This window comes from Syngnathus typhle, linkage group LG4, assembly GCF_033458585.1.
Source record: "Syngnathus typhle isolate RoL2023-S1 ecotype Sweden linkage group LG4, RoL_Styp_1.0, whole genome shotgun sequence".
Taxonomy (NCBI): Eukaryota; Metazoa; Chordata; class Actinopteri; order Syngnathiformes; family Syngnathidae; genus Syngnathus; species Syngnathus typhle.
In genome coordinates this window covers 18,283,754-18,307,111 of record NC_083741.1, presented here as the reverse complement: position 1 = coordinate 18,307,111, position 23,358 = coordinate 18,283,754, and the positions used below count along the sequence as shown (strand labels likewise).

The 23,358-nt window shown below is 43.2% G+C and overlaps 1 protein-coding gene across 4 annotated transcripts in view; it reads left to right on the top strand.

The window, feature by feature from the left end:
- The window catches only part of myo5aa (myosin VAa), a 29,171-nt gene that overhangs the window by 960 nt on the left and 4,853 nt on the right, over positions 1-23,358 (top strand). The window contains exons 2-36 of one of the 4 annotated variants that reach the window (XM_061276845.1): positions 7,284-7,394; positions 8,359-8,530; positions 8,709-8,853; positions 9,453-9,609; positions 10,046-10,189; positions 10,279-10,360; positions 10,827-10,934; positions 11,172-11,278; positions 11,507-11,772; positions 11,890-11,971; positions 12,048-12,188; positions 12,280-12,405; positions 13,154-13,237; positions 14,977-15,132; positions 15,205-15,302; positions 15,392-15,478; positions 15,601-15,709; positions 15,786-15,997; positions 16,079-16,235; positions 16,348-16,587; positions 16,661-16,909; positions 17,810-17,903; positions 18,183-18,313; positions 18,382-18,495; positions 18,594-18,728; positions 18,842-18,898; positions 18,978-19,205; positions 19,699-19,799; positions 19,903-19,959; positions 21,314-21,394; positions 21,621-21,819; positions 21,963-22,028; positions 22,577-22,670; positions 22,752-22,901; positions 23,005-23,159. In XM_061276845.1, the coding sequence (XP_061132829.1) occupies positions 7,284-7,394; positions 8,359-8,530; positions 8,709-8,853; positions 9,453-9,609; positions 10,046-10,189; positions 10,279-10,360; positions 10,827-10,934; positions 11,172-11,278; positions 11,507-11,772; positions 11,890-11,971; positions 12,048-12,188; positions 12,280-12,405; positions 13,154-13,237; positions 14,977-15,132; positions 15,205-15,302; positions 15,392-15,478; positions 15,601-15,709; positions 15,786-15,997; positions 16,079-16,235; positions 16,348-16,587; positions 16,661-16,909; positions 17,810-17,903; positions 18,183-18,313; positions 18,382-18,495; positions 18,594-18,728; positions 18,842-18,898; positions 18,978-19,205; positions 19,699-19,799; positions 19,903-19,959; positions 21,314-21,394; positions 21,621-21,819; positions 21,963-22,028; positions 22,577-22,670; positions 22,752-22,901; positions 23,005-23,159 (4,695 nt within the window). Of the gene's footprint in view, positions 1-2,745; positions 3,060-7,283; positions 7,395-8,358; positions 8,531-8,708; positions 8,854-9,452; positions 9,610-10,045; positions 10,190-10,278; positions 10,361-10,826; positions 10,935-11,171; positions 11,279-11,506; positions 11,773-11,889; positions 11,972-12,047; positions 12,189-12,279; positions 12,406-13,153; positions 13,238-14,976; positions 15,133-15,204; positions 15,303-15,391; positions 15,479-15,600; positions 15,710-15,785; positions 15,998-16,078; positions 16,236-16,347; positions 16,588-16,660; positions 16,910-17,809; positions 17,904-18,182; positions 18,314-18,381; positions 18,496-18,593; positions 18,729-18,841; positions 18,899-18,977; positions 19,206-19,698; positions 19,800-19,902; positions 19,960-21,313; positions 21,395-21,620; positions 21,820-21,962; positions 22,029-22,576; positions 22,671-22,751; positions 22,902-23,004; positions 23,160-23,358 lie in introns of those variants that run through there. The other 3 variants (XM_061276846.1, XM_061276847.1, XM_061276848.1) reach the window with 3 other exon arrangements.

Below are 23,358 nucleotides of genomic sequence, written 5' to 3'. Positions count from 1 at the left end.
TTCTTTATGGGTATTTTTCCTCCAGCCTTCTTAGTGCTCCCAATATTTGTTCCCTAAAGTTTGTAGATATTTTTACTTCCAATTTTCACCTAATATTTGTGAATATTTCATCCAATATGTTTTGTAATTTAGTATTTTTCCTGTAAGATTTTTTGTCAAATATTTTTGTACTGTATTCTGTTTTTGTATTTTTTTGTTTGCTTTTAGTATATACATGTGTACTTTACTTTTACTAAGTCCCTATTGTTTTTTCCTAGTATTTTTCTTTTCTTTTATAATATAATCCAGATGTAATGTATGTATAAATATTAGTGTATTTTCCTTCCAGTTTTGTCGTATTTTTCTTTCTGAATATCTTTGTTTTTGTTCAATTTTGTGTTTAAAAAAATAGTGGGACATGTGCCTGCGCGTGCCTGCGCATGTGCGTGTAGCTCCCCCATCCTGCTTTGACAGCTGTCGTCATTGTTGTGTTGTGGCAGAGGGAAGCTGTGTTTGTCTTTGAGCAATTTGTGCTTGAAATCTGTATCGCATTATACCACGGAATGCCTGAGGTCTAAATTATCTCATCCAGAGGGATATGATGAGGTTTTGTCAGCAGTGTGTCCTGTATGTGTCCAGTTTGTGTCCCGGGAAGATGCTGCGATCAAGCGTCGCATCCGGACACTAGAGCATCCTTGTCATGTTAGCTCTGCTTGTTTTTGTCTTGGACTGAGTAGAGAGAAAGAGAGACAGACGGACATGACGCCTAAAGGAGGAGGCATATGATAGTCAAGCTACGCAAGGTCACGTGCGCGTGTGTGTGCGTTGGGCTGAGTTGCCCATCCCCCTGCTTTGTACGGTCGTCGTCATGTTTTGTTACGGAAAACCGTACTCGTCATTGGCCAAGGAATATATGGGGCGGAATGAGGGCTGGCTGACTCCATGAGACTGAGCTGAATGCTATGATATACAGATAATTCTTGAACCTCGTATTTTGAAGAAAACGTAATATTAGGGACACATGGGCAGAGTTACAACATTTTAAAAAGCCTAGGCATGTGTACCACGCATGCCGTCATTTGCTTTTGAATTGTGACTCGGCATTGCTCATGAATAGCTCGAGAAAATTAGCCAGAAGAAGCATGAATAACAGAAAGGGTCCTAGAACATAACCTTGTGGGATGTCCTAACCACTCAAATCCTCTGATTAGCGCGGGTTTTTGTTAGCTATGTCTTGTTATGGCTACTTTTTACTATTTAGCTATAATTCAGAACAAATTTTAGTATTTAAATCCCGCCCTCCCACCAAATTAAACGCAACGTCTTGTTGAATCTTTTTAAGATCCACTAAATGACGGCATGAGCATGGCTGCAAACACAGCGCTCAGTGTTTGTGGCGCTTTTAATAGCGGTGTGTGTCTCTGATGTCAAACACCGCTGTGTCGTTTACTTTTACCAACACGGGGCGGAATACACTCCGCTCATTGTTTGTGAGTCTGCCTTATAGAGAGGCTCATTTAGTCCAATCTGCTGTGTGTGGTTAGCATGCGCAGGCTGAACAAGTCTGCTTCCATTAATGTGTTTGATGTGATGCTGTGAAGAACACTTCATTTGACACACCTAACCCAACAAGATAAGATAAGATAAGATAAGATAAGATAAGATAATCCTTTATTATTCCCTCAATGGGGAAACTCCTGTGTTAGCAGCAGTACACTTAACATATACACACACACACGCATGCGGGGAAGGGGGTAAAGATTTTAAGAAGTAGAAGGTATATATAATTAAAAAAAATATAATTAAAAAAAAAAAAAAAAAAAAAAAAAAAATATGGACAGTGTATACAAAATACTGGCAATATACAGTGGAGATAAAAAAAATATTAGATAAAAAAATAGTGCAAAAAAGTGCAAAGAAAGCAGGTAAAAGAGTGTGAGGTAGACAGATATTGCACATAGTGTGATTGCACATATGGTTATTGCACGTTATTGCATGTTATTTTGTCCGTTAGCTACGATGGTCGGCCTGGTTGTACAGTCTGATGGCAGCAGGGAGGAAGGACCTGCGATGCCTCTCGGTGGTGCATCGTGGGTGACGAAGCCGGTCGCTGATGGAGCTCTCCAGGGCTCTGACAGTCTCATGAAGGGGGTGGAAGACATTGTCCATGATGGAGGACAGCTTAGCCACCATCCTCCTCTCCCCCACCACCTCCACCCGGTCCAGATAGATAGGAAAATGCCGTATGACGATCGTAAGATAACTTTTATTAGTACCGCAATGGAGAAGTTAGCGACGTTACAGCTATAATACTGGATATGGGAATCTTATTTTTCTATTGTCAACATTTTTGTGAAAGAAGCAAGTCTTCTCATTCTTTGGATCAGTGCTCATATTGACCCAGAAGTGAATGTTCTGTGGGTTTTGGCTTTAAAATGGCAGTCAATTGGCTTTGAAAACGGCCTGCAGTAAATGAAGTTGATCACTGTATAACTTGCATGTCGGCCATCAGTTCATTTTGTTTTGACCAGTGCCTAATTAGATTAGTCAGAAAACTCAGTTAAGCATTTGCGCAGTCATGTCCTATCCGGCATGTTGACATGGCTGTTCTGACACAGCAAAGACACGTTTCTGAGGTCAACCGCGTGGTAGTAATTTTACGGCATGTATTTGAAACAATCTTGTTATCTCACAAAAAAGAATGATGTCACAGAAGTCAGCCATCGTGAGTCCCACCTTCCGGAAGCGGGCTCAGACGACGTCTTGCCTGAAGGCAGCGGTGGTGGTGGTGCGTATGTGGGAAAGCCTTGTTTTCTCCCTCGCTGGAGTCTCATGTGATCCAGGAAGGAGGATGGCAAGTGTGATGGGCAGCCGCGAGGACCACTTAGCACGTCACAGGACTAGAAAATCTTCCGGAGCGTCTACGGAGTGTCTCATGTTTGCCGATCCGATGGGGAGCTTCCTTCCCGTAGAGTGTTCTTGAGATGGACTTGAATTGTTGGAGGCATCCTGAGAAGAAGCATGAGCTAGAAGCTCACCCGGCAAACATGAACCGGGAATTGGCGTATATGTTCGTTGATGTAAGTTTTTGCTTAGTGTCTTAACAGATGAGATTGAGTCTAATGGTTATCACGAAGGTATTTTTATTTGTGTGTTTGTAATCAGAATCGTGGTTCTTAACTGATCCGAGCTGTCAAGTCTCATGGTGGAGAATGTGAAGCCCTTCATGGGGACACACCCTTCATGTGGTGGTGGAGAATGGTCTTTGAAGACTATATTTATTTTAAGTATTCCTTTTGCCTGAAGTATGTGCTCATTGATTGAAACTTCAGGTGTCCTGTTACTTACTTATTTTAGGTCTTAAGAGTTACAAATGGTCACCGATTGTGACTTGTGCTCTGGTGGTCAGATACTTGTGCGTACTCAATGACTGTCAGTGGATGTGAAGCAATGCCGACAAGCATGAATCATGAAGTTGATTTCCTTGTTGACGAAATTCTCACAGACTTAGTTTGTTATGCCTTGGCGAGAAGTTGTCACCACTGATCCACACAACGAGACCATGCACAGTCTTAATCCAAGATCAGAGGGTCTTGTCATTAAGTTCGGCTGCACCTTTGGGTGGTAGCGGACTTTCCCGATACCGCTCTCTGCCCGCTAATGCTGAGAGTTCCGGCCCCACATCGTCATGTTGAGCAGAAAAACAGCAGCTTCTCACATGAGTGGCATCATGTGACGACGCCCCAGCAGTCAGCCACTCCGTTCGTTGACTTGGCTTTTGTGAACTGGTTGCATATCACATTCCGTTCTGCACGTTGGTCAAAATGGGATTAACTTGATTTTTTTTTTTTTTTTTGTAGGAGTCATTGACTCAATGAATTAGCAGTTTAAAAATGCAAAGTTCAGGATGGGCATTCTTTCAACTGGACAGTGGACAATGCTTGTATTTTTGATGATAGTAAAGTCAAAGGAAATGTCATTTTAACAGAAGAATGTATCAAATGCATCTGTGTTTTCAAAAATTTCTACCTATTAAAATACACATTTTTGTTCTAAAGAAGAAAAAAAATGCTGAATTGCTGTGACAAAGTTCCTTCAACAAAAAAATAGTTCGAGTCAGGTTTTGGGCCTAATGCAACACAGTTCCTCTCCAGTCCTGTAGGGGACGGTGTTGCATTTCCCAAGTGACTTGATCGACGAAAACAAAGTAAGCTGTCACGGATTTATACTGACATTAAATGTATTTCCTCTGTCCAACTAAATTTACCAATCAAGATATAGTGAGCAGAACCTTGCCTAATTAGGTGGAAGATAAGGTAGTTAACCGTGTACGGGTGCAAAGCAGTCACAGCAGGTCAGCCTGATGAAGAGTGAAAGGCTCAAAGATCAGCTTTAGCAAGGTGAAGTCCTTTAATCTGCCAATGACACGTAAATGAAATGCCACGCCCAGCTTCAAGCCTTCCCTTCTGCGTAGTCACCGCTCTTGTGATGCATGTGACTTCCAAACCTCAGTCTGAAATGAGGACATTTATTGACTTTACTTGAAATTCATGTCGGCGCCATGCTTCAACTCCAGAGAGTTTTGCGGGAACATTCCGGGAAGAAGAAAGTCAGGGCGGCGTCAGAAATGGTCTCGACCCGGCAGGTGTCTGGCAACGCATCCGTACTTGCGGTCTTCAAGGTGATTTGATGAGATTTTAACGTTGCTTGGATTGGAATAAGTTTCTTCTTTCACATAGCAACCATTTAACTGGATGGTAAAATTGATATCTACTTCTCTGAGAGTTTCAATCAAAATGAACTTCTCTTTACAATTCTCAGCTGTACCAGATGAAGTGGTGGTAATGATATTGTTCCCTTTCAAAAATGTCCAGGTTTTTATCTCCATTTTTGGACCAAAGTTAAAATTCCTTCTGAAATTTCTGTCCCCACGCAGAAGCGAAAGTAATGGTAATTAAGAGGTAGCGTTGGGTGAAATAAGATTAGTTTGGTGTAAATCTTTTGAACTAATCAGCTCTGGATCCTCCGTCTCAGTTAAATCGGGATTAGCGTCATGCTATCCTGTCCTCCTCCCAGCCTTGGAGGACATCGTGTGGACGCTTCTGTCTCGTACTTGGCATCTTACTCGTCTGTCTTTTATTCTTGGGGTCTCTTGTTCAGTTGCAGCCTTGTTTCGGCCAAGTTCAGTTTAGTTGCACATGGCACGCGTTTTGTGGTCGCAATGGATCAGAGCCACCATGTCACACGCTCAAATGAAATGTTGTGACAAGCTTGGGTGTGTGTTCAATGACGTCTGACTATCAGTAGCCAGTGATTTGTGATGTCACTAATGTCTGCCACCCGATACACACCAGCGACAAGCCACAGCATTCTCTCTCCTCATGTTAACTACCCGTCAGTGTGTTCCAACCTCCACCTCGTTTTTTTTTTTTTTTTCGTTCCCGTTGCATCGCATCAGCGTGTGGTGATTTGCAGCATATTTCCGCGAGGCCTAATTCCACTTGATTGGGCTTGACGTCTCGGCTAAATTGCAAATGTGCGAGGGTGATAACGAGGATGGAGTCGTGTGCTCACTGGTGCAGCCGTGATGTCTCCACGAGGTGTGATGTTGCTCAAAACTTGCTGCTGCTATTTTTAGCCCCCCCCCTCCTCCTAACCTCCAACCCAACCCCTCTTGGTTGCTAGGCTGGCTGCTTTGGCACTCCTTGCGGGGGAAATGAGAAAATGAAGCATAGCGGGGACCAAAAGGCACCGAGGATACTTTGTTTGCCCTCAGTGATGACATTAGCAATCGAATCGTTTGAAAAATGAACCATTTTAAATGGCGCTTCCACAAGCTCACTCTTAAAGTTTTACATTCAGTTCACCATGGTAACGTTTGGAACAGTATACAATGTTTTGGCATGGCTAGAATTGGCTTTTAGTGTGTGTGCATGCGTGCGTGGATATGTGTGTATTTATGTGACTTCTGGATGTTTGCCTGAGCAAAAATGTGCCATTCTTGTCTCATTATTGCACGCTAGTGACAACTGGACTGTATCTATCCTTCGTCCCATTGCCAGAAAGTAGTCGTGGTTACTTTTGTTATCTACTTTAACAATGCATACCTAGTTAAAAAGAACCACGCTGCTTGGTGTGGTTGTAAAAGTCTCACGGTTAAAAGCACAACAATGTTGTATTTTTATGACCCAATAGAAGTTTCATCGCGGGCTGGATTATTACTGCCGGTTCAAGTTTTTTTTTTCCTTTTGTGGCACAACTGGGATAATTATCATGCCAGCGTAAATGGTGGAGGAAAAAAATGCATGGAATCAAATATTCTCAGATCTGAATTGGACCAGATGTGAATACGAGTGGGAATGGTTATTGTTGGGTTCGGCCAAGTAGGCTAGGATCCTATTGTATTGGAACTCAGTAAATTCTGATTTTGTTTTGCTTGCTGATTTGTCATGTGACAACGAACTACTAAAACCAGTCACGCAGATGACACTCAGGAAGTTGGCGTGACCATGATGTCACGATTCAGTTGACTGGTAGTGAACCAGCAGATCCAATTAAAAGTCACCCTCTTGTCGTGCGCGTCCACAATAAATCCTCTCTGTCTCTCCAGCGTGGGATTTAAATTGTCATTTTATGTAACTAAACTGAAGACGCAGTCCAATCGACAGACTATCAACTAAACAAGCGATTCCACACGTTACAAAATCCCTATAAAATCCAGATTAAGTGGAAGCAACTTGCTCAAATTTGTTTTGCTAAACCTCATTTAAGTCCTCATTCCTTTTCGCCTCGCTTATGTAATGTCACATGAACACAGTTGTTAAGGTCACAATGTGGCGCTGGTGGCTTTGTAGCATTACAAGGAAGACCTCCATGAAGTGCGTGTGTGTGTGTGTGTGTGTGTGTGTGTGTGTGCACGCAATTTCATGTACAGTACGATTCGGATTCGACCGCCATGTGACCAGCTGGATTCACCGCTGTTTTTCCACGCTCTGTGATCAGCTGAGGCAATCCTGAGGCCTTTTTTTTTTTAATACTCAAGTGGGCACACATCTGTCTATCTATCTGTCTGTCTGTGTGTGGTAAAGGGACAATTGTGCTGGCTTGCCGTTTGCCTTCGCAGTGAGTTCCCACAAACATCTGATTGTCGTGACTTCCGCTTCATCTGAGGTCAACAGTGCGACTTTCATTTGGGCAAAACAACATGTCCTCTTGGGATGAATTCTATTTGGACCACAATATTCCCCTGCCGTCCACGGGGCATGTGTGTAAACTGACGTCTTTTTTTCTCGTTCATGTCACAGTGCGCTCGGGTGTGGATCCCCGACGTCGAGGACGTGTGGAAGTCGGCCGAGCTGAGCAAAGACTACAAAAATGGCGACGCCTCACTGCAGCTTATGCTGGAAGATGGAACGGTTAGTAGTGTGTTGTCTTCCAACTACGACTCTACGGCTCTTTTGTTCATCTTTTTTAATAACTTTTTTGTTTTTCTAATAACTCGCTACAAATTTCATTCCTCAAAACCTCCACCGAGATTTTTTTTTTTATAAAATTATTGAAATCATATCAATAATTCCGGTAGATGAACATTCAAAGCAGTGGAGTGCTTCCTCAATCGCTGTTTTTTTCTTTTTTTTAAATCACACCACGGTCTGTCGTGTTTAGTTTCCTAGACCTTGGAAGACTGGCTCAATTTTTTTTTTTTGTGTCAGGCAGGTTTGCAGAATCTCGGTGCTGTAATTAGACAATCACTGTCACGACAAACTGTATTTAGCGAGAGCGAGGTGTGATTTCGTCTTACAAAAAGCTGTTGTTACAAAACAAAACGCCGCTCTTAATGGGGCTGGTTTCCTGTGGCCCGATTAGACGAGCATCAGACACCAATCCATGTATAATTGATTTTCCTTTCTCCAAATGTCTGAAGATGAAACACGCCTGCCAAAAAGCCATTTGCGGCCGCACCACTTGTAAACAACAACTTTTATCAACGTCACGAGGATCACATCCCATGACATATTTCTGATACGATACACGTGTGTGTAAAATGCATTTGGAATACATTCAGTGGGCGGAGACCTCTTAATCATTATTTCAGCAAAAGCAGTCCGCATGTCCAGCCAGACATGTTGACCGAGCCTCGAGCTGTCGCTTCCAGCGAATCCTCAAAATGGACTCTACCTGTTACTCCACTTGATGTGGTTTTTGAGGAAATCTGTATTGAAAATGTTTCTTCCAATGAAGGCACGAGTAAGTACATCAGACGGATAGCTCAAAGTTGAAGACTGAAGAAGCAAAGAACTTGAATAATATTTACCACCGTCAGTCATTTGGTATGTTTCTGAGTACCAGTCCTGGTTTCTTTCATTTCCCCACCCTCAGAATCTTGAGCACAAGCTGGACCCCAAGACCAAGAACCTGCCCTACCTGCGAAACCCTGACATCCTGGTGGGTGAGAATGACCTCACGGCGCTCAGCTACCTCCACGAGCCGGCGGTGCTGCACAACCTCAAAGTCCGCTTCATCGACTCCAAGCTCATCTACACTTATTGCGGTAAGACGGCTAAATGTTATCGGAATCATAAGTGTTTAATTCTTAAACTCAGAACGTAACTTATTTGTTACTCAAGTTTTATTTGAATGAATGTCCGGTTTATCAATGACTTGATACAAATAAGTGTTTGAAATTTTCGACCCCCAATCATATGTTTGGCCTTCCCTGTGTGCTGCAGGGATTGTTTTGGTGGCCATCAACCCGTACGAGACGCTGCCCATTTACGGGACGGACATCATCAATGCGTACAGCGGTCAGAACATGGGAGACATGGACCCGCACATCTTTGCTGTAGCAGAAGAAGCTTACAAGCAGATGGCGAGGTTTGTACAATCCTCGACTTGATTCTTGCTTCTCTTCGGCAGGAACTCATTTGAAATGATTTGCCTGACTCGCCCTTTAAATTTAGATCAGTAAATACCTGACTTGCAAAAAAAACCCAACGCTTAACCTGCATATTACCTAGTTGACATTTCCAATTGACAGTGCAGCGAGTGTGTTCCAGCAGAATTAGGAGTCAAGTAAAGAAACACCCCCCCCCCCCCCCTCCTCCTCCTGCTCAAAGGGTAGTCTGACTGAGAGTTCATGAAAGAGAGCATTCTCAGGAATATCCTGTCTCCTCAGAGAAGGGGAGCTTGAGATGAAAAATGTCAAGCTTCTCAGAGCTGGCCCAGTTTCTTCCACAGTGACGGCTTTTGGTATTAAAGCATAAAAAAAAGGGAGCTTAGAAGCCAACTGCAGCTGACTCCTCACTCCATGTGACACATGACCAGTAAATGATCCAATTCAAGCAATCAGCAGCCCGCATTGTTTCCTCATTGTATAATCAAATAGAAATATTTAAAGCAATAACCAAAGTTTTATAAGCAATAAGGAAAATTCTACTTTCCAAATACAGATTCAGTTTAATGTCTCGTTGCAGGGATGAGCGGAACCAGTCCATCATTGTGAGCGGCGAGTCTGGGGCCGGGAAGACCGTTTCAGCCAAATACGCCATGAGATACTTTGCCACGGTCAGTGGCTCGGCCAGCGAGGCCAACGTGGAGGAGAAGGTGTTGGCTTCCAACCCCATCATGGAGGTGACTCTCTTATTCCTTCTCCTCTCTCACGCTCGCTCCACTTGCTCTCCTCTTGTCCACATTGGCTGTGACCAATCAGATTGGAGCTTACGGAATGAATAGAAAGCTTTCTTGCGTCGCAGTGATGTCACTGCGACATCGAGAACTGCCTCAGCCTTTTCCCATATTATCGAACCTGCCCAGGGATGTGTTTGTGTGAGGCATTTAAATTGCTTTGGCTGATGCAGGCAGATTATGAGAGACTGGATTGTTGGTCTCGGCAACAACACATGTTAAAGTACAACCTGTCTAGGGGTTGTTGATTTACAATCATACGGAATTGAATCAAGCTGCTTTGACTATTTAAAATGTATGGTTATCGATATTTTTTTCTCTCTTGTATAGATATTGCAGTCCCAAAACTGTGTTTCAAAATGACATGTTTTCCCCGCGCCAGGCTATCGGGAACGCCAAGACAACTCGTAACGACAACAGCAGTCGCTTTGGGAAGTACATCGAGATCGGCTTCGACAACCGCTACCGGATTATCGGCGCCAACATGAGGACATATCTGCTGGAAAAGTCCAGAGTGGTATTCCAGGTGAGGCAAAGATTGGTTCATTTCTCAGATTGAATGCCGTGAATGAAAAGCATTTGTTTTGCGTTGATGATGATGATATTGTCTTCCAGGCGGACGAAGAGAGGAATTATCATATCTTTTATCAACTCTGCGCGTCATCGCATTTGCCGGAGTTCAAAAACCTCAAACTAAGTAAGGAAGGCAGAAAACACACTTGATGTACTTGGAGCCAGCGTTACATCTTAATGGGTAGCCCCCCCCAACCACCTCCTACATTTCCAAAAGTATTAACCATAGAAGCGGAGGTGTTTTGAATCACTTGTCTGGTGATGTCAACGCTCTAATAGAAACACATAAGGGTCCGTTGTCCAAGCAGCTTTCATGCAGTGCACTCCAACTGTGAACTTGCACCTGCTCATCTTAGACACGGTACACACGCACACACACACACACACACAAACACACACACGCAGCTGCCGTTTTCCTCTCTCGCTGACTTGCTGGCTTGGTAAATCAAGGAGTTGTCACAGAGTCATGGCTGTGCCTCTGTTGCCAGGCAACACTTCATTCCTTGATTTAACGTGTTGGTATGTGAAGAATTACTTCTGTTGAGAGTGAAAGAGTAAATCTGTCTAAAATCAGCGTCTGTCCCTTTCAGGTAACGCCAACGACTTCCTGTACACCCGGCAGGGATGCAGCCCCGTTATTGAGGGGGTGGATGACAGCAAGGAGCTCGGCACCACCCGCCACGCCTTCTCCTTGCTCGGTAACTCATCATTTAAGTCCGTGTAGGATTCGAGGTGGCTTTTCATGAAACCAGGAAATACTGGTACCATGCTAGCTAACAAAAGAAATGCAATAATATATTTTTTTTTTGCAACTCAGCATTTGAACTCGTTTACAGCAATTACTTGTTTTGTTTTTACATTGAGTGATCCATTATAAATTCAGCGCCAGCCCAAATTACTTCCCTAGAAAAACAAAATGTTTTCCCCCCCCGCAGGTATCAACGAATCTTATCAGATGGGATTATTTCAAGTTCTGGCTGCTATCCTTCATCTGGGAAATGTGGAGATCAAAGACAAAGATTCAGATAGCAGCATCATTCCCGTAAGGCTACCATTAATTCATTCATCCTATTTTTTTAACCTCTTCGTGATTTGATTTAGCCAAGATTAGACATGAGACAAGTATATAAAAATAAATGATTATAATTGCTTTGGCTTTTACAGTCCCAAAAAGAGAAGAAAAAAAGGCAAATTAAAGCTAAATCACATTAGCGATGTGAGCCCGACAAGGGCATCACGGGGCTAATATGTGATCTCCTCTTTCTCGTAGACCAACAATCATCACTTGAGCAAGTTCTGCGAGCTGGTCGGCGTCACCTACGAGGACATGGCTCAGTGGCTGTGCCACAGGAAGTTGAAGACGGCCTCCGAAACCTACATCAAGACCCTCCCTCGCCTGCAGGCCACCAACGCCCGCGACGCCCTCTCCAAGCATATCTACGCCAAGCTCTTCAACTGGATCGTGGAGCACGTCAACAAAGCGCTCATCACCAATATCAAACAGCACTCCTTCATCGGCGTCCTCGACATTTACGGGTACGGGATTTCAAGTTGGAAATGAAATACACGGTGCACAAGAATCACGTTTGCCATTTTGTATTTTCATTTTTAAATATTGATTTTCTTTTTTTTTTTTTCCTGTTGGTTTGCAAGGTTTGAGACGTTTGAAATCAACAGCTTCGAGCAGTTCTGTATCAACTACGCCAATGAGAAGCTCCAGCAGCAATTCAACATGGTACGCAGAATTATTTGTATTATTCTCTGATGTAAGCACGTTGGCGTCTAAATGTCTATCGTTGGTGTGAGTGCAGCACGTATTCAAGCTGGAGCAGGAGGAGTACATGAAGGAGCAGATCCCTTGGACTCTCATTGACTTCTACGACAATCAGCCCTGTATCAACCTCATCGAAGCCAAGATGGGCGTCCTGGACCTGCTGGATGAAGAGTGCCGGGTACATTTGATATTTACTGATTTATAATCTCAAACAAATGTCCAAAAGTGAGGCATTTAGGTTGATTCATTCATGCCTCGTCTTTCCTCAGATGCCAAAAGGCTCGGATGATTCATGGGCTCAGAAGTTGTACAACACCCACTTGAAGACGTGCTCGCTCTTCGAGAAGCCGCGCATGTCCAACCGCGCCTTCATCATCCAACATTTTGCTGATAAGGTGGGCCGGACACATATTTACATGGTGCTTGCTGGTTTCAACTCACAAGTTTATCTGACCGTTTTAGGTGATTTGTCTCTTTTTAGTAAAGATTTAGGAAAAGATTGGCTGCTGCAAGCGCTGTTGTCAGTTATTTTTAGAATAGCCGGGGGATTTTTATTTCCTTATCTCTGTTCTCACCCGCAAAAAAGATGAGCGTTTAGAGCGGCGCTTGAAGTTGACTTTTGGTGCAACGCAGCGTTATCGTGTCCGGTTTTAGCCACTGCGCTATTAGATTACATCTAAACAGGTCAAGGACTAACACAGGCTTTCCCATGAGGTTACCTGATATGAAAATGGAGTCTCGCATATACATATGTGATCTGAAATTAGTCTTTTTATCTATTAATATAACAAATATTTAAAGCCTCTAATTAAAACTGACTGCAAATTGAAGCAGGAATAGAAACATGCATATCATATGTATAAAGATGGAAAATACAAATAAAATAAAAAATAATTATTTATTTAGCTATTTATTATTTGATTATTATTTAATTTGATATCTGTGATGATCACCACACCTTTAATGCTAATAAATAAATAAAACACCGGTGGACTGAGCAAAAGTATAGAGTTGTACATTTACCAAATTGTGATCTTAGCGATTCCGGCCCGACGACAGCAATATTTATGGTGTGCGTCTGTGTGTGTGCGCATTCATGCAGTGATATTTTTACACAAACTTCACTCTCGTGTACTTGCACAGGTTGAATATCAATGCGATGGTTTCCTGGAGAAGAACAAGGACACGGTGAATGAAGAACAGATCAAGGTGCTCAAGGCCAGCAAGGTACGACATATACGCATCATCATAACATTGACGTCTCTTGGGCTTGGAGTGGTAGCGACCTCTAGTGGCTATATGAATAACTACATTATGGGCCGTGCAGACTGGGCTCAGCTATGTGACTGGTTTAGGTGCTTTGTAGGCGCTACTGTTTTGGTTAGCAAATGAATTTAAATCGACTCCGATCGGTTTCTGATAACCTTGCTGGACTGAAATGCTTTCAATCCTGAGCGCTCATACGCACACACTGTGATGCGGTGTGCTTCCTTCAGACGTCAACAGAAGAGGCCAAAAGGATTGGTTTGCACCCACAGAGGAACATGCAAACACGTGCATGTTGTCTGCATCAATGAGATTTAAACAACTGGGATTAAACCTTAACAAGGTCTTAATGAGATTTGGTTTAATTAGGATTTAAGATTTTCGGCCAAGATTATCCCGTCGCTCTCACTGTGCGTGTGTGACACGATGATTGAATTCAATCATCTTCATCACCAGTTTGCTTGTTTTTATTTCCCATTTGTTGCCATGACAAACATGTGGCATGCAAATGATGATGTGATTGTGTTCTCCTGTCATTTTGTCTTCATGTGTGGTCCCATGTATGTGGTTTTGTCTCCATCGTGACAACCCTCCTCCCTCCCCACCCCGTCGGCAGAAGGTAAACGGAGTCGTTCACGCAACGCCGATCTGCCTCTGGCGCTTTCTTTATCTTCTCTTTCACTCGCCGACTTAATCGCTCTAACAGCACTGGGTCACAGAATTTCGTTCTGTGCCGTTGTTTGCTGCATGGTGAGCACTAGAGGCACTTTGAGTTTAAAAATAAAGCATGATCGCGCATAAAAGACATTTGAAAGTGGTATTGCGTTCAAAGGTTTGTTTTCTGCTTTTCGAATACAGCACTGAGGAGGACATCTCGGTTCATTTCTGCATGCCGTACTAAAAGCATTTACAGGTGCATCCCAATTTATCTGAATATCGTGGAAAACGAAATCGATTTCAGTACTGTTTCATTTAGTCTAATGATTTAGACTCAAGATAGCGGCAAATCACTTGAAACAGATCATAAAGCATCAACATCTATATAGAATGTGCGCAAACATTCAGTAGTTAAATTATCCAACACAAAAACTGCACTGCCACATGACTCTTAGCAATATTAGCTAGCATGCTAGTCCAAATAATACACATGGACAAAGATAGTGCTTTACACAAATATACACATGAGTGTCAGTTCTGAAAATTATTTATAGTATAGAAAATAAGTAGGAGTTGACTTTCTGAAAAATAATGTGTATTTTTAATTACTGAATTGTGATTACTAATATGCGATAACTTTTTGGATTACGGTAACTAAAAGTAATGATTTATTTTGTACGGTATTCTTATTTATTGAGATGCACCTGTACATTACAGTATACACAAAGTTGTTCGTGTCATAATACCATAACTTTTTCATGATGGTCTTTGGCTTTGTTTATTAATTTTTTTTTAACAAAACTAATCTACAAATCAAGAGGCACCGAGGATGCTTTGTTTGCCCTCAGTGATGACATTAGCAATCGAATTGTTTGGAAAAAAATGAATAAATATAAATACATAAAAGGGAGTAGAAAGTAAACGTTGGTTTAAAATGGTCCGGAATATGTACTGTCAAGTTTTCAAGGTTCCACAGTACATTGCATCCTCCTAACCCAAAATCTCGATGTCGTTATGACCGTAATTTGGACTGCTCTACCCAGTTCGACCTGCTGGTGGAGCTGTTCCAGGATGAGGGCAAAGCCACCAGCCCTACGGGTCAGCCCACCGGGATGGGAGGCAGGACCCGTCTCAGCGTCAAACCTGACAAGAGCCGCGACACCAGCAGCAAGGAGCACAAGAAGACCGTCGGCTGCCAGGTTTGATACTTTGCATCCTTTACCTTACGCACGCTCCAGACTTGTCTCACGAGGAGTGCTTCTCTCTTGTAGTTCCGTAACTCCCTTCAAATGCTCATGGAAACCTTGAACGCCACCACGCCACACTACGTCCGCTGTATCAAACCCAACGACTTCAAGCAGGCCTTTTCGTGAGTCTCTGCCGCTACAGCGATGGAAACTCATAAAGCAAACTTTTTTATTTTTTTTATTTAAATCTGTGAATTTTGTTGATTAACAGGTTTGACCCGAAACGTGCAGTGCAGCAGCTAAGAGCTTGTGGCGTCCTGGAGACAATTCGGATCTCTGCTGCAGGTTTCCCATCAAGGTACTGATTGGATCTCGGCAATCCAAAAAAAAAAAAAAAATTCTAAATGAATCACAACTACAAATGTTAAACATCACTGTTCTACATCATGTCTAATGATTCCGTGTGTGTGCACACTTCAGATGGACATACCAGGAGTTCTTCAGCCGGTACAGAGTGCTGATGAAGCAGAAAGATGTTCTCTCTGACAAGAAGCTGACGTGCAGGAACGTTCTGGAGAAGCTCGTGGAGGTCCGCCTAGCAAACGTTCCCTCTGCTCAAAGCTTCCATTTCTTTGTGTTTTCTAAATGCTCTCTTCTTCTGGCAGGATCAGGATAAATACCAGTTTGGTAAGACCAAGATCTTCTTCAGGGCCGGCCAGGTGGCCTACCTGGAGAAACTGCGCGCCGACAAGCTGCGCGCCGCCTGCATCCGTATCCAGAAAACCATTCGCTGCTGGCTGGCGCGTAAGAAGTACTTGCGCAAGCGCGACGCGGCCATCACCATCCAGAGGTTCACCAGAGGTTACCAGGCTCGCTGGTGGGTCACTCACACCGGATCTTAGCGTCCCCCCAGAACTTTAACTATTTAAGTAATTTCCTAATCTTCTCTCATCGTCAGCTTGGCAAAGTTCATGCGTCGCACGCAGGCCGCCACCATCATCCAGAAGTACCAGAAGATGTACGTGGCCAGGAAACGCTACAGGCAGAAGCAGGCGGCTGCGCTGGCCATACAGACTATCCTCAGATCTTACATGGCCCGTCAGAAGTACCAAGCGGTAATGCGCACATATACAACAACTTGATCGGGCTTCTGTAGTACTGTCAAAAAAGGTTCAAAATTGAGATTTCTCAGTGTTTTGATATTTGTCTCTTCCTTGCCATCTGTAGCTTCTGCGGGAGCACAAGGCGGTGATCATCCAGAAGCACGCCCGAGGCTGGCTGGCTCGCTGCTGGTACAAGCGCTGCCTCAGCTCCATCGTGTACCTGCAGTGCTGCACTCGCAGGATGATAGCCAGGCGCGAGCTGAAGAAACTGAAGATCGAAGCCCGCTCGGTGGAGCACTTCAAGAAGCTCAACAAGGGCATGGAGAACAAGATCATGCAGCTCCAGAGGAAGATCGACGAGCAGGTCGGCGCCATCGTTTGTCTTCTTGGTGGTGTTTTGTTTTGTTCTTCGGTCTGACCGTTTTCCGGCCCGCCAGACCAAAGAGAACAAGTCTGTCAACGAGAAGCTGACGGGCTTGGAGAACACCTACACGACAGAAAGCGAGCGGCTGCGCGGGGAGCTGGGTCGCCTTCGAGGCGTGGAGGAGGAGGCCAAGAGCAAAGGCAACCAGGTCAAATGTCTCCTGGAGGAGCTGGAGAAGCTCAAGAAGGAGCTGCGCACCACACAGCAGGAGAAGAAGACCATCGAGGACTGGGCACAATCCTACAAGGGCGAGATGGAGAAAGTACGTTCTCTTTTGGCTGCGGTCTATCACCCAAGTTCCCTCTTCAGTTCAAAACTCAGTTGTTCAACTTACTGAACTGAAGCAGGATGTCAGAATCGAACAACCTTGGTTCTGTATTGGTTCATCGGGAATAATTGCTTCCTCCAATAGTGCTATTATTTCACAATATTGATTTTTGACTACATTTTAGTAATTACTCCTCTACATAAGTATCATTAAAAAGTGATCCCACTTAGGCCAAATTATTTCATCCAAGACAAATTTTTTTCCGTTAATGTAGCCGGCTCAGAGAGGCAGGGGACATTGGGCACGCAGTTGCCCCCATGCAGGTGAGCACCCGGTATAGTGCTCGTTCATCTTTTAGCATCCTCATATTTGTAGCCCAGTCAAGTAGAAATAGCGGGACTTGTTTGTAGCAGTCTTTTGTGGTCTTTAGGGCCCATATTTAGCTCTTTCAGAGCAAGAAGTGGACTGATTATATATGTTCAATTAATTACATTTTTAGATCCTTATTTTTCCACACCAAGATAATAATTTATTGTGTAGATTTACTTTTTTATAAAAAAAAATTATAGTTTGTTTATAGGTTCACAGGTATGTTTTAGCACATCATATATTTTCTCAGTACAGAATATTAGTTGTTTTTTTTAAAAAAATACTTTCATTCAAAATTTTAAATGATTTTTTAATAATTGTTGTAAATTGAAATAACTTTTTTTTTACCTCATTTTTTTTTAACCTCTGAATTGAATAGAACAAGCAATAGGGAAACTTTTGCCTCATCCTGTATCCTTGTCCTCGACCCCCGCTCCCCCTTTTTTTCATGACTTTTCTCCACTAATTGGTTTTGAAAAATCAAATTATAGCAAAGATGTAATTTTGGGATATTTTGTGTATTAGTTGGTGTCAGAACTGAAGGACCAGAACGGCTTGCTGAAGACAGAGAAAGACGACTTGAACAGGTTGATTCAGGAACAGAATCAGCAGATGACAGGTGAGTTTTGGACAACATATGGTCCGTGGGCCACAAAAGGGCCTCAAATGTGAGGTTTAATTTGGCAAACGTCATGCAATATTCAAAAGAAATACAGTAAAACGTCCCACAAATGCTCATAATATTTAATAATTGAAGGTTGCCCATTAAGTTTTCCAGTGTAAAAAGTTGTAAAATAATTGGACAAATACAAATTTTTTGGGGGAAAAAAAATCGACTAAGTACAATATCAGAAATTATTTGGATTTCTAATAACTTTATGTGTTTGGCTTCTTCCAGAGAAAATGGCTCGTGCGATTGCAGCGGAGACTCAGCAGCTGGAGACAGATCTGAACGAGGAGCGCTCTCGTTACCAGAATCTCCTGACAGAACACCTTCGCCTCGAGGAGAAGTTCGACGACCTCAAAGAAGTGCGTGACACATTTTATTCTTTTTTTTTTTTTTGCCCCCACTCACTTTGCTTTGTTTTTTTTTTAAGCACATTTCCAAGCCTGGCCACAGGAGAACAGATTCCACCCACAGCAGCAACGAGTCCGAATACACCTTCAACTCAGAGTTCGCCGAATCGGAAGACGCTTCCCATGCCGCAGAAGTACTGGACTTGTTTTCAGACGAGCCTTCTTGATTTACTTTCTGCATTTCCGGATTCTTGTGTCAGCGGGAGTTGACATTGAATGGCTTTTCTTGCAGGATTTGACTCGAGGAATGGATACCTCGCTCACGCTCAAGCTGCAGAAGCGACTCAAAGAGCTGGAGCAAGAAAAGCAGTCACTGCGCAATGAGTTGGAAAATAAGGAGGACCAGTTTCAGAGGGCCCGAGCCAGGGTGCGCGCAAATACACAGTCGCACCGATTTCTAGATTAGCTTTGTATTTTTATTCCACATAATGAATGGAACTCAATCGATTTCTAAAGGTTGTTCTTTGCTCCTTATTTTAGGATGAATCTGAGTTCAAAAAGGCTCGTGGGGCAGAGTTGGAGTACGAGTCCCTCAAAGTGAGCTGCTAAAATGCGTCCATCCTTTTTCCGTGTCCGGATTTTATTTTTATTAGAACCTAACATTCTCAATCCTCAGCGTCAAGAACTGGAGTCTGAGAACAAGAAGCTGAAGCACAACCTGGCCGACATGAGGAAGAGCCTGCTGGGCAGCGCGGCATCGAGCGCCGGCGCACCGGGCTCTCCGGCCTACAAGGTGCTCCTGGATCAGCTGAACTCCTCCTGTGAGGAGCTGGAGGTACGCAAGGAGGAGGTGCTGATCCTGCGCTCGCAGCTGGTCAGCCAAAAGGAAGCCATGCACCACAAGGTACACGTCACGTTCCCTTGACCTGCCGCTTAACGTTTCTATGTTCCATACTAATGCACCCATGTTAGCTGATCATTTCGTAATTTCTTGCTGCCACTTTATGTGCAATTCCCAACTCCAACAATCTCATTAGATTGTGAAAGTGTACTTAATGAACTGTATTTCTGGCTGAAGTGTCACTTGTGATGCCATTGTGCTACTAATACGACATTGAATGTTTTCCTTGTGTCCGTGAACATGCTCATGAGTCTGTTCTCATTTGTTTTGAATGTGTTTGGTTGCGACCTCAGTTTCTAATGCTCCTGTCTCTACCTTCTCTCCTCCATCCACGCTTTCCCACAGGATGAGAAGGTATTGTTAAACCACCGCTTGCCTTGCATCAATGTTACATAACTTACGTCGTATATAAACACCTTTTTTTTCGAAAAGGACTGCTAAATAAATAAAACATCTCAAATAGCCTCCACAATATTCTTCCTCTCGTCTGTTTTAGGAGACCATGACAGAAGTGGCCGTCCACGTGGAGGACGTTTCCAAACTGAAGGACGCTGATGAGCTCAAACAAGCCTACATCGGTCTCAAAGATACAAACAGGTACCCGGTTTTGCCCGCTCTTCTTTCAGCATTGGATTCTTCCCACCTTCCATACCGTTGGTGTTCCGTCGCTGACGAGCGAACGCCAACTTGTCCCGTGCAGATCTCCCAGGTTTGCGTGTAAGCGGCTAGAAGTCAGACATCTGCTGAGTAGGCTCAGGTAACAGATGAGGTGGTCCATGCATCGTGCATGACCACGCGGGAAGAGTGACTCGTTCTCACTGGTTCCACACCAAGAAGACTTAACAGCATGTCCACGTAGAGTTTAGTGAGGTTGCTGTTTCCCAGCTTCCAACGAGCTTTATTAAGCGGTCCAAGAAGGCAGTGAAGAATCTGGGACTAACGTTGAAGCCGATTGAACGTTGCAGAGTCATCAGCCTCACTGTCATGGAATGCGTTTTGCATGAAACCCTTCTTCTTTCCGTTTGACATAAAAGGTGGACAGCACAATTTGATTCATAAAAGCCAAATAATGACACTATTGTTTTTCGAACTGCACTCGCTGGCAAACATGAAATGCACCCGCACTGTCTCATGAAATATGGATGAAAAAAAGTCTAAAAGTATTTGTAGAATGGTATTGTTATTAGCTCGGTTAGCTAGGATGGAACTTCATTAAAGTCCTAAAATAATAGACGATATTTTTGGTGCAGATTTTGGATCGGACCTCATTTGATTGTGCGGGTGTACCTAATCTAGTGTCCAATGAGTGTTTTGAATCAACATGTCCCCTTCTCAGTTGTCATTCAGCATCTGTCACTCTTGTGTTTGTGTTGAGCATATTTTTACACAGTGACCCTGTGTTAAAATATGCAACAGTGTGCTTTCTCCCTTTCTTTCATGCAAGTTGTTTTTTTCTCTGTTTTTTTTTGTGTGCAGATTTTCACCTTTGGTCACATTCCACCTAACAAGTGCAATAGGAACTAACCGCATCATGTGGATGGGCATACTAAAATAACATTTGTATGAATTTCCTCAAATAAGCATCTTCTACTGTAATAGTATAATGATGCAGTATTATATTTGAATAAGAAATAAATGTAAAATATTAAATAAATTCAATAGAAATTGAACAAGTTAATATTTTAAAATATTGATGTCTTCTTTTATTATATATAAAGCATTTTTACGTCCATTTGTCATGAACTACATTGTTGCTAAATGTTCTACATTCACTTTTAGACAGATAGATTTACTTTTTTTCAATAATGTAATGAAAAACAAGTTTAAAATATTCAATTTTGTATGAAATTCCTGATATACAGTAGATTATAGATATTGGTTTACATTATACAGGGACGCTGATCTAATACAAAGTTACAATATATGTTAAACAGTAATAAATTATTTTCATTATTAACACTTTCAAATAAAGTAATTGCAACATAGTCACACCATGTAAGACTCATTACCCCCATTAACCCCAACATCCCCTTCCTTCCCTGCATGTTTTCATATGTTCATTGTGCTTTTCATGTTCCTTCGTGGTTCCTTTTGTGTTATGTGTTGGTCAGATCGGCTGCTCCAGACTTCCAAAAGCTGAATGAGGACGGGGAACTGTGGCTGGTTAATCAGGGCTTAAAGGAGACCGTCAGGTGTTAATGTGTGATCTTTCTGCATTCTACTGAAAATTCAGGGAGAGCGTATCTATTAATCTCCATCACACTTTCAAATTTTTGTTACTGCTACCGTTCCTATTATGGATAAAGCATGGATCCAATTCAAGTGCAATTAAGTATCGGGATAACTAAAAAGTGCCTCTAAAGTCATCTTGAACTTCTTTGCTTGTTTCATCACACTCATCCGATTCCTGCCCGCCAGGCTCCTGGAGCACCAGCTGCAGACCCAGCGGCGCAGCTACGACAGCGAGGTGGAATCTCTGCGCGGCGAGCTGCAGAACGTCAAGGAGGAAAACAACCGGCAGCAGCAGCTCCTGGCACAGAACCTCCAGCTGCCTCCGGAGGCCCGCATCGAAGCTAGTCTGCAGCATGAGATCACCCGGCTCACCAACGAGAACCTGGTACGCTGTCAAGCCCATTTATTTATCGGGCGCCAATTCGTAGTAGAAGTTATTTCAAGGGTCTTGCAACACGGACTTAAAACAAGCTCCCACACACAAACGCACACACACTCGTGTGACGTGTGGATGGTGTTACCTGACAGGAGCTGGTGGCCGACGACCCCGCAGCATCCCGAGAGGCGCGAGTCATCATTTTACGCCGGATGGTTGTATGTACAGACTGTCTGCGTGTGTGTTCTGCACGAGAGTTTCGACTAACAGCAGTTTGTTTCCAAAGGCTGACGGCATCTAACTCTTATTACCGCAGTTGCTAATTCACACCGGAGCAGCTATGCATATATTTCTTCTCTTTTTAACTGGCACCAATTCCTGCTAAACTGTTTTTTTTTTTCTTCCAAATTAGTTCAGCGGCTCTCATTTTGACCCGAGAGCAAACTACCTTTTGCTTTGTCTTTGTTTGTTTGTCTCTAAATGTTTGGATTCTGCTCACTCTGAATTTATTGTTGCCGCATGATGACTTTTTAAATAACTTTTTATTTTTGAAATATACATGGTAGTTATGTTTACATGGTTTGGATTATGAGTGGGTGCTTGGAAAAATTGCCCCTCATAAGGTTAGTAATTTTAAAAAAAATTGATTGACAGTGTGGCACTTGACCAATAGAGGGCGACAGTGAAAAGCTGTTACAAGGTGAAGGCCTTTCCAATTTGTCTTCGCCTCCTTTACGTCTGCTTCTCCCTTGTATCCGCATTACAGGATCTCATGGAGCAGCTGGAAAAACAAGACCGAACCATTCGCAAGCTCAAGAAGCAGCTGAAGGTTTACTCCAAGAGGATTGGAGAGATGGGAGGTAAGATGCAACATCATCAACTGTCTCTAATAGTATTGCCTGTGTTTGTTAAATCACAATCATAAATCATTTGCATTGCAGCCGGTCAAGCGGAGGGTCAGACGTCACCGGGGCAGATGGTGGACGAGCCCATCCGCCCGGTCAACATTCCTCGCCGGGAGAAAGACTTCCAGGGTATGCTGGAGTACAAGAAGGAGGACGAGATGAAACTGGTCAAGAACTTGATCCTCGGTAAGTTTGACAGTGTTTATGATGGATAAAGTGGAGCTACCACAAACATGTACTTTGTACAAATCTACCGAGTAACACTTTTGTTTCTTCTGTGTTTGTGCAGAGCTAAAGCCTCGCGGCGTGGCCGTCAACCTGATCCCGGGTCTGCCTGCCTACATTCTGTTCATGTGTGTAAGGCATGCCGACTACCTCAACGATGACCAGAAGGTCCGCACGCTGCTCACCTCCACCATCAACAGCATCAAGAAGATCCTCAAGGTTTGTTTAGCTCCATATGGAGATAAAGTGAGTTTGCATGGATTTTTTTGTAATCACAGTGTTTTATGACTATCTCGATTTATCACCAGGAGTGACACAATGTCCTTTGAATATTGAATTAAAACGATTTTTACATTGTTTTTATTCAGTCCAATAGTATGCAGTGCTCGTTTTCTTATTGAAAAAAAAAAGGTGTGAA